This window comes from Phyllostomus hastatus, unplaced genomic scaffold, assembly GCF_019186645.2.
Source record: "Phyllostomus hastatus isolate PE091 unplaced genomic scaffold, TTU_PhHast_1.1 phas_contig_86, whole genome shotgun sequence".
In the NCBI taxonomy this organism is placed as follows: Eukaryota; Metazoa; Chordata; class Mammalia; order Chiroptera; family Phyllostomidae; genus Phyllostomus; species Phyllostomus hastatus.
In genome coordinates this window covers 87235995-87246722 of record NW_025333977.1, presented here as the reverse complement: position 1 = coordinate 87246722, position 10728 = coordinate 87235995, and the positions used below count along the sequence as shown (strand labels likewise).

Below are 10728 nucleotides of genomic sequence, written 5' to 3'. Positions count from 1 at the left end.
GACTTCGAATTCGGCGGAACTGGGGTTTCAAAAGCGGCTTTCTGGCACTGCGGCGGTCCTCGGCGCCCGAGCGGCGCCCGAGCGGGGGCGACGGGACCCGCGTCATCGCCAGTTGCCCCCAGGAGGGCGCGGAGAAGCGGCTCTGGGAACCCGGGCGCCTCTGTCAGTGATTCACGTGGGCTCCAAGCACATACATCGGTTTTTCTCCACACCTAGCTATGTGGGCAAATACTCGGTCTTCTTCACCCTTCTGGACTCATTGTCTACAAAAGAGGACAATAATAGTACTTCTTAGTGTGGTTGTTAAGATTAATTTTAACTCTTGTCATTTATTTGGCAGCAGAATATTAGTTTTTCATCCTGCTAGTAAATAAAAGCAAAGAAAAAGTACTTTTTCTGAATAAATTAAAAGTAAGAGTACTTTTGTCTGAATAAATTAATACCGTCATTTTAAAAAAGAATAGAATCAACATATATGTGTTCAGCAAAAGGCTCTGGCTACAAGAAAGAACAAAAAGCATTTATATGAGCAAAAGGAGACAGACAGGGACCAAGGAGTCTCTGTCCTCCGTAATGATCAAAGAAAGGCAGGTGTTATCAAGGCAAAAACTTTCTAGCTAAGCCAGCCAGGGTCGGTTAGTTCCAATATGCAAATGAGGGGGGCCAAAATTCCAAAGAGGTTAAGTCCTTACAGGCCCATCTAACAGTTGTTCCAGGATGTTTGTGGCTCAGCCTTGAGATAAGTTTTGAGCAACTCAGCAATTTTTTTCCACTGTATTTTTTCCATTATCATTAATATTCTATATACCTATCCAAAAAATTTGATTTGATATGCCTATTCTTTCTGGCTGTAATAACCCAGACTTGGTCTGAGAGTTTGTTTGCTTTTTTAATTGAGATACAATTTAAATGCAATGAAATGCACTCACTTGATGTGCTGTTCAGTGAGTTTTGATAATGTCACTTGGAGGTCAACTGGGCAGCGAAAGGGGAAGCATTAGCTTCCAGCCCCATTTGGTCAAGAGTAGCCCCACAGGCATTAAATCCCCCCATATTTCCAGGCTACCCAGGCTTGAGTGCACAACTTCCAAGGGTATAGCCCATACCCAGACAAGAAGAAGGCTCCTGCCTTTGCTCCAGCCAACAGCAGACAGAAAAGTGCAGGCCCAGGCAAGTTGCTGTAAGGTTCTGCATGAACAAAACAGGTCAGTTGGATCAGTATGGGTCAGCTATTCACCCACAGAATACTCCAGAATTTTACAGAAAAGGCACAGTATTAGCAAGCTGGCTGAAAGTGGGGTGGAGGGGACTAAATTTTCCTCACCGACTCCTTGGTTCTATCCTTATGCTCCCCTGAGGGGCACTCAACCATGGTTAGGGATACACTGCCCAATGTGGCTGCCAGGAGCCCACTGTGTGCCAATTGTGGAATGGAGAGGTGGGAGTGCGCAATCAAGACTTGCCTTGCAGACTTCTGGCCAAGATGGAGGCATAGGTGGACTCACTGTGCCTCCTCACACAACCAACATAGGGACAACAATAATTTAGAAACAGAATAACAACCAGAACTGAAAGAAAATTGATCTGAATGGAAGTCGGATAACCAATAAATTAAAATAGACCCATTCATCCAGACCAGTAGGAGGGGCGGAGATGAGCAGCAGGGCTCGGAGAGCAGAGAGTGTTGGGACCGGGCCTGTAAGGCATCTGGGGTGCACAAGACTGCAGCGGGTGGACGCTGAGCGCACAAGCAGCAGCTGGCAGACCCTGGCCGAGGGGTGGCAACTGGCAGACCCAGCGAGAAGGTGACTGTGAAGCAAGGTACTGCGAGCAACCAGGATCCCAGTGCTGGGAAATAGAGCCTTGGGGCACTGATTGAAAACACCTGTGGGGGTAGAGGCGCAGGGAGAGACTCCCAGCCTCACAGGAGAGGTCCTTGGAAAGTCCCACAGAGTGCACAAGCCCACCCACATGGGAATTGGCACCAGAGGGGACCAGTTTGCTCGGGGGAAGCACCGGATGGGACTGAGGTCCAACGGAGAGCGGAGCAAGCACCATTGTTCCCTCTCACACCCCGCCCCCACATATAACGTTGCAACCCAGCAACAGGAATGCCCTGCCCTGGTGAACACCCAAGGCTTCGCCCCTCATATGTAAGAGGCACGACCAGACCAAGGTGGGGGCGACGGGGGGAAGATGGCTCAAACAAAATTAAAAGCCTCAGAATCAGTATTTTTAAGCAACCAAGTGATAGCCAGCCTATCAGATGCACAGTTCAAAGCACTGGTGATCAGGATGCTCACAGAATTGGTTGATTTTGGTAACAAATTAGATGAAAAAATGAAGGCTACAATAAGTGAAATGAAGGAAAATGTGCGGGGAACCAATAGTGATGGAATGAAAGCTGGGTCTCACATCAATGGAGTGGACCAGAAGGAAGAAAAAACATACAACCAGAAAAGAATGAAGAAACAAAAATTTAAAAAAAAATGAGGAGAGGCTTAGAAACCTCCAGGACATCTTGAAATGTTCCAACATCCGAATTATTGGGGTACCAGAAGGAGAAGAGGAAGAGCAACGAGAGGAAATGCTATTTGAACAAATAATAAAGGAGAACTTCCCCAATCTGGCAAAGGAAATAGACTCCCAAGAAGTCCAGGGAGCTCAGAGAGTCCCAAAGAAGTTGGACCCAAGGAGGAACACACCAAGGCACACCATAATTACATTAGCCAAGGTAAAAATGAAAGAGAGAATCCTAGAAGCAGCAAGAGATAAGGGGACAGTCACCTACAAAGGAGTTCCCATCAGACTGTCAGCTGATTTCTCAAAAGAGACCTTACAGGCAAGGAGCTGGAAGGAAGTATTCCAAGTCATGAAAGGCAAGGACCTACATCCCAGATTGCTCTATCCAGCAAAGGTTTCATTTAGAATAGAAGGTAAACAGATAAAGATAAAGTGCTTCTCAGATAAGGTCAAGTTAAAGTAGTCATCATCACCAAGCCCTTATTTTATGAAATGTTAAAGGGACTTATCTAAGAAAAAGAAGATAAAAACATCTATAGTAAAATGACAGCAAACTCACAATTATTAACAGCCATACCTAAAACTAAAACAAAAGCAAACTAAGCAAACAACTAGAACTGGAACAGAACCACAGAAATGGAGATCACATGGAGGGTTAGCAACAGGGGAGTGGGAGGAAGAGAAAGAGGGAAAAGGTACAGAGAATAAGTAGCATAGATGGTAGGTAGAAAATAGAGGGAGGGCAAGAATAGTATGGGAAATGTAGAAGCTAAACAACTTATGACACAAGGACGTGAACTAAAGGGGAAGAATGTGAGTGGGAGAGGGTGTGCAGGGTGGAGGGGAGTGAAGGGGGGAAATGGGACAACTGTAATAGCATAATCAATAAAATATACTTAAAAAAAAAAAGAGTTGTCTTGCAATCTGAGCACTCTCCCAAAGGTGGCCACTATCCCTGAGGTGGGCGGCGAACTGCTGTAGTGGCATGACAGGGACTATAGATGGAAAACTCTGAGTGCTAAAACAAAACTTGGGACCAGCACAGAAATAGGGTTCCATAAAGCTCACAGAGTATCCATTGCAAACAGTCAGTGGAGTAGCCCGCCCTCTTCCCTCTCCCCAGACATTGAGGGGTTAGTCTAGCCACGCCCTAAGCTAATTTAGCTGGGCGAACTTCCTCAAATCTATGCACTCTGTTGAACACTTAGCAATTTGAACATCTCATACATTGATTTTCAACACAAGAAAAGAAGTTGTTCTTTAGTAAGTACATTTACTATTACTTTCATATGGGATAGCTTGGTGTGTTTTTTTTCTTCTCTTCTTACTGATAGATTTTTCTATTGATTTATTCTTTGTGAAGAGGCATCTAAGAATTGAGATACTTGTTTTTCTATGTTAATATATTAAGAAAGAAGTCGTTTCCAACACTATGTTGAATAAGAGAGGTGAAAGCAGTGGGCATCCCTGTTTTGTTCAGAATCTTAACGGAAACGCTTTCGGTTTCTGCCCATTGAGTATGATATTGGCTGTCAGTTTGTCATATATGGCCTTTATTATGTTGAGGTATGTTCCTTCTAATCCCACTTTACTGAGGGTTTTTATCACAAATGGGTGCCAGATTTTATCAAATGCTTTTTTCTGCATCTACTGATGTGATCATGTGATTTTTGTACTTTATTTTGTTTTTGTGATGTATCACATTTATTGATTTGCAGATGTTGTACCAACTTTACATCCCCAGAATAAATCCCACTTGATCCTGGTATGTGATCTTTTTAATGTACTGTTGGATCCAGTTTGCTTGTATTTTGTTGAGGATTTTAGCGTCTATGTTCATCAGAGATATTGGCCTGTAATTTTCTTTCTTTGTAGTGTCTTCATCTGGTTTTGGAATTAGGATAATGCTGGCCTCGTAAAAAGAGTTTGGGAGTCTTCTCTCTTCTTGAATTTTTTGGAATAGTTTGGGAAGGAGGTGTGTTAGTTCTTTGAATATTTGACATAAATTTGCCTATGAAGCCATCTGGTCTAGGACTTTTGTGGGTTGGGAGTTTTTTGATTACCATTTTGATTTCATTAGTTGTAATCAGTCCATTCATGTTTTCTGATTCTTCCTGATTCAGTTTTGGAAGATAGTATATTTCTAGGAATTTCTCTATTTCTCCCAGGTTGTCCAATTTGTTGGCATACAGCTGTTCACAGTATTTTCTTATAATCCTTTGTATTTCTATAATGTCAGTTGTTACTTCTCTTTTGTTTCTAATTTTATTCATTTGGGTGTTCTCTTTTTCCTCATAACTGGTTAAAGTTTCGTCAAACTTCTTTTTATCTTTTCAAAGAACCAGCTCTTAGTTATACTGATCTTCTTCTTCTTCTTTTTTTGCTTTTTAGTCTCTCTGTCTTGCTTCTTTAGGTAGGCTTGTGATGCCATGAACTTTTTCCTCAGGACTGCTTTCACTGTGTCCCATAGATGTTGAGTGCTTGTGTGTTTATTTTCATTTATTTCCATGTAACTTTTTTTTCTGATTTCATAAAATTTTATTTATGTAGTAAAGCTGATTCATTAACACGTGATTCCTTTTGTCCTCCTTAAATTATATTTTATTGATTATGCTATTACAGTTGTCTCAATTTTTCCTCCTTTGCCTACCTCCATTTAGCACTCCCCGCTCCCTCAGATAATCTCCATACCTTAGTTCATGTCCATGGGTCATGTGTATAAGTTCCTTGGCTACTCCATTTTCTATACTGTACTTTACATCCCCCTGGCTATTGTGTAACTACCTATTTGTACTTCTTAACCCTGTTACCTCTTTACCCATCCTCCAAAACCCCCCTCCCATCTGGCAACCATCAAAATGCCCTCTGTATCCATGATTCTGACTCTGTTCTTCTTGTTTGCTTAGTTTGTTCTTCAGATTCAATTGGTGATAGATTTGTATTTATTGCCATTTTATTGTTCATAGTTTTGATCTTCTTTTTCTTAAATAAGTCCCTTTAACATTTCATGTAATAATGGTTTGGTGATGGTAAACTACTTTATTTTCTCTTGTCCGCAAAGCTCTTTATGTGCCCTCTGATTCTAAAGGATAGCTTTACTGGGTAGAGCAGTCTTGGCTGTAGGTCCCTGCTTTCTGTGACTTTGAATATTGCCAATCCCTTCTAGCCTGCAAAGTTTCTTCTGAGAAATCAGCTGACAGTCTTATGGAGATGCGCCTGTAGGTAACTAACTTCTTTTCTCTTGCTGCTTTTAAGAGTCACCCTTCAAGTTGATGGAATGTCAGATATGGCACTAGCTTGTTGGCTCTGTAGCCCTGTGGAGGGAGGATTTAGAAAAGGGACAGCGGCATCTGCTCACCTTCATGGCAGACACTGCAGTTTCTTGATTGGTGCCTTTCAAGCTGCTACCCCGGTGCTGGAGCTCACAGAGAGTGAGTCTGAGTAGGTCTGCAGGTCCTAGTACCACACCTCTGTGTGGCACAATCACCAGAATCTGATGGAGGGAGGGGCCCTTATCATTAGATTTTCAATGCTTACTGGATGGTCTCCTGATCAGCTGCTGCCACAGACCTGAGCATCTTCAGAAATTGCCAGAAAGAAGAGGATTCTGTTGATAAATTCTCTTTGTCCACATCCCGGTTAGCTGCTTGTATCCAGGGCCTCTCTCACCCCAGAGTAACTGATCAAAGGGCCTTGGGGAAACCTAAAGGGGCTGTCAGCAGGTGGCACAGGGACTGTACCAGCATTTGCTGAGAATCTACTGCTTGCTACACATAGTTCTAAGTGCTTTAAATGGATTATTATCTCAAAGAATCCTCAGGACGCCAAAGGATTATTATCTCTTTTACACAGCAGAGAGGACCAGAAGTTAAATAACTTGCCCTAGGCACACATTGATAATTGTGAGAGCAGGCACCCAAACCCAGCATTGCACACAGCAGTGTGTATAGCCCCTAAAAGGCTGAGAAACAGGAACCGGAGGGTGTACTGGGTCCTCTGTTCCAATGATGGGACAGTTTTGGGACAATGACTGAAGGCAGGAAAATATTAGTGCTGAGTCTCCTTCCCTCCCCTCCTGCATCCCCAGCCGCTGCCCTACCACCTCCTACCTTTCTGATGGGCCCAGCTGTTTTGGTTCAACTCAATTCAAAGGGGAAAAGAGAAGGAAGCTGTGTTTTGGTCTTTACTCCAAACATCCTTCTTCCATCCAGTTTTTTCATGAATAAAACTGGTACCTTAAACCTTCAATTTTAAAAAATATGAGACATACACACTGACACAGAAAGGAAAATCAGCAAGCCTTAAATTATCCACATTTGAACTGATCACTTATGAAGAAAACCCAGGAGACAAACTGGAGCGGGTCCCAGGAATGCCTCCTGAGGAATAGAAAGAAATCACCTCATTTGGTCCTGTCCCCAATGACAACAGGTGGGGTGGGGGTGGAGGCGGGGCTATGGCTCCTGCCACACCAAAGGATTGGCAGAGGAAATGGGCTCTCAAACTCGCTTTCTTCCCTGTTGAGCAATCTGTAATATCATTGTATTGCCAATGCTTGGGGCTCCTTTATGCTCAGTCCCAGCTGGCGCACTTTTCTAAAAACCACAGTTAAAAAGCACAGTCTTTGGTGAATGGAAGCATGGCAGCTTCTGAAAGCAAGGTCCGTCTGGACCAGCCTGTGTTCCTTACAGACCCTTCTGATATTTTGGTCTTGCTTTACAGAAAAGGATTTGTAAAACATCGTCCCCCATTTTCCAGGGACTCCAGCGGAAAGTGAGAGGGAGGCTTCATGGGCCTGTGCTGGCTGCGGGTCTCCTTTCACCTTCAGGAACTGACCTCCAGCAAGGGGCCAATTCACCACTTCCTTTCTGCCTCAAGGAAAGGACTGAGTGTCAAATTCTTAAGAAAAAATCAAGCCAGAATTATGGACTCTTGCAATCTGTATCAGATGTTTTGGGCACATATTTACTGGTGCTTTAAAAAATTGACAAATCTTTTGTGACCAAAAATAATTCTTCCCACACTTAAAAAAAAAAGCCTCTCTTTATCTTTACCCTTTAGCATTATAATTATGATGTGTCTTGGAGTGGGCCACTTGTCATCCATCTTGTTTGGGACTCTCTGTGTTTCCTGGACTTGCATGTCTATTTACTCCACCAAAATGGGAAGTTTTCTTTCATTATTTTTCAGATAGGTTTCCAATTTCTTGCTCTTTCTCTTCTCTTGTCACCCCTATAATGTGAATGTTGGAATGCTTGAAGGTGTCCTATAGGCTGCTTAAGCTATCTTCATTTTTTTTTTGTCATTCTGATTGGTTGTTTTTGGTTCCTTATTTTTCAAATCATTGATTTGATTCTTGGCTCCATCCACTCTACAGTTATTTCCCAGTAAATTGTTTTTTATTTCAATCAGTGTATCCTTCATTTAACTGGGTCCTTATTATGGTGTCGATGTCCTCACTAAGTTAGTTGAACATCCTTATAACCAGTGTTTTGAAAACTGTATGTGATAGATTACTTATCTCCATTTTGTTTAGTTCTCTTACTGGAGTTTTGATCTGTTCTTTCACTGGGGCCATGTGTCTTTGTCTCCTCTTTTTGGCAGCCTCTCTGTGCTTGTTTCTATGTATTAGGTGGAGCTGTTATGGCTCCCTGTCTTGGTAACATGGCTTAATATAGTAGGTGTCCTGTAGGGTCCAGCGGCACAGCCTCCCGTATCACTCAAGCAGAGTGCTTGAGGTGCACCCTTCATTTGGGCTAAGTATACCCTTCTCTGGTAGTTGAGTCTTGATTTTTGTTGCCTGGTCAATGGGAGGGATTTACCCAGGCCAGTCAGTTATAAGGACTGGTTGCAACCACTGACCACCAACCTCTGCCCTCTGTGGACAGTCAGCTGTCCAGGGGCAGAATAGTGGTGCTTCAATGTAGCCAGTAGCTGATCACTGATATATGCAGGCTCTGGGGTTTCCTGGGTGGTGCAGGTCAAGGTCAGCACCAATCATTGTTCTGCACAGGGCCACCCTTCTTGAACTACAAAGCAATCTGAAGACAGCTGCTACTTGTGCTGGGCTTAGAGGTTCCCAAGGGAACCAAGCTGTGAAACTATGCTGGATACTGCCAGTACCAGGCCTGGGGCCACTTAGCAAGAGGTAGGGGAACTTGGGGTTTACTGAGGCCAGCTTTGCTTGTTTGAGAGAATTTGGGAAATTGTGAAGCATGAGCCAAGACCAGCCATTCATATGGAACAGCCTGTCTTAACAGCTTGGGTGGGGTGGAGCCTCAGGGGATCTCCAGGGAGTGACAACAGTGTTAGCCAGGTTGGTGGAGTCTCAGATATGGCACCCACCTGCTAGCTCTGTAGCTCTGTGGTGGAAAGGTTCAGAAAAGGAACAGTGGCCTCTGTTTGCCTTTCTGTCTGGTAGAAAGCTCTCCCCCAGCTCTTGCCTTGATGCCAGACACTTCAGTTCCTCCCCTTATGCCACTGGTGTTTTTCAAGCTGCTATCCTGGTGCTGGAGCTCAGGAGTGAGTCTGAGTAAGTCCGTGTGCATGCTCTTTAAGAGGAACTGCCTGGGACTCCAGAAGTTTCTTCCACTGATTAAATCCCCACTTCTTTTTGCAGGCAGAAGTTATGGGAACTTATCTTCCTGGCACTGGAAACATGGGCTGGGAGGCCTGGTGTGGGGTTGGGACTCCTCACTCCAGAGACATCCCTCCCAAATATTTATCGACCACACGTGGTTGTAGTACCAGCCCATTCAGCATCTCCACATATCTGCCCCTCCTACCAGTTTTGGTGGGTGTAGTTTCTTTAATTCTGTAGTTGTCAGACTTCCATTCAACTAATTTTCTGACAGTTCTGGGTGATGACTGTTGTATAGTTTAGTTGTAATTCTGATGTGGTTGTGCAAGGATGCAAGCTGTGCTTCCCTTGCTTCCATCTTGACCAGAAGTCTCCATGCAACTTTTGAGTTCTTCCTTGATCTCATTGTTAATCCATTCATCATTTAATAACATGTTATTTAGCACCCATGTGTTCGAATGTTTTTCAATTTTTTATTGTAGTTGATTTCTAGTTTCATACAATTGTAGTCAGAGAAGATGCTTGATATGATTTCAATCTTCTTGAATTTATTAAAACTTATTTTGTGTCCTAACATATGGTCTGTCTTTGAGAAAGTTCCATGTGCACTTAAGAATGTATATGCTACTGCTTTGGGATGAAATGTTCTGTAAAAATCAATTAAATCCACCTGATTCGGTGTGTTGTTTAAGGTCATTCTTGCCTTGTTGATTTTTGGTCTGGAATGTCTATCCATTGATGTCAGTGGGGTGTTAAATCCCTACTATGACTGAATTGTTGATTTCTCTCCCTTATTGTCCATCAACATTTTCTTCATATATTTAGGTGTTCCTATGTTTGGTGCATTTATGTTTACAATGGCTATATCCTCTTGTTGGATGAGTCCCTTTAGGGTTATGTTGTGACCTTCTGTGTAAATGATGTTTTGTACACTGAATCCTTATAGTTTTGCAAACCAGTATGTTCTGCAAAGGATCTGAACTTTCATGGATTGGCCATTATATTGTAGTTCTCTACATTTCTAACCAAGATTTGATCATCCCAACTGAGCAGAGAGCCATTCCATGGGAGAGCTGTGGTTGGTTCTTGGAACATGTAGAAGGTAGGGTTACCTCCCCAAAGTCCACCCAACCTTTACTGTGAACTTGCCATCATGCCCTGGTTTGGAGATCACTCAGATTAGGATCCTCAACTTATTTTAGGCAGGCAACTAGTAAGTTTTACCCCACAGTGAGCTGACCATTTTTCTTGAGTGACTTTTATATTCTTCTTTTTTAGGTTGTCAAATCCACAATTTTTAATACTTAGGAATTTGGAGACCTAGGTACACCATCAGCCTCTTCTTGGTGTGTTTTATAACTGAAGTGAGTGTTTGGGGCAATTGAATTATCTTCTGCCCAAGCCTGGTGCATGTTTGGAAGGTGCCCAGTTCTCACGTGGTGCAAAATTACTTACTTTCGTTTTCCATCGGAAGCAGCAAAAGCCATGGACCAAACACTAATGCTGGAAACACTACTGCCCAAGTGTTCATTCCTCAAACTCTTTCAGCTTCTGGTGCTGGCTGGTCTTTTTTGCTTCTGTTCAGGTAAGCAACGTGACTGAGTCCATTGTCTCAGGGTCTAGAG

At 43.1% G+C, this 10728-nt stretch overlaps 1 protein-coding gene across 1 annotated transcript in view; it reads left to right on the top strand.

Annotated features, from left to right (window-relative positions):
• Positions 1-3722: 3722 nt before the first annotated feature.
• CD80 (CD80 molecule) overlaps positions 3723-10728 on the top strand; it is a 30152-nt gene continuing 23146 nt past the window's right edge. Inside the window, exons 1-2 of the mRNA XM_045851754.1 lie at positions 3723-3786; positions 10382-10688. Of these exons, the coding sequence (XP_045707710.1) occupies positions 10514-10688 (175 nt within the window). The 5' untranslated portion in view covers positions 3723-3786; positions 10382-10513. The remainder of the gene's footprint in view (positions 3787-10381; positions 10689-10728) is intronic.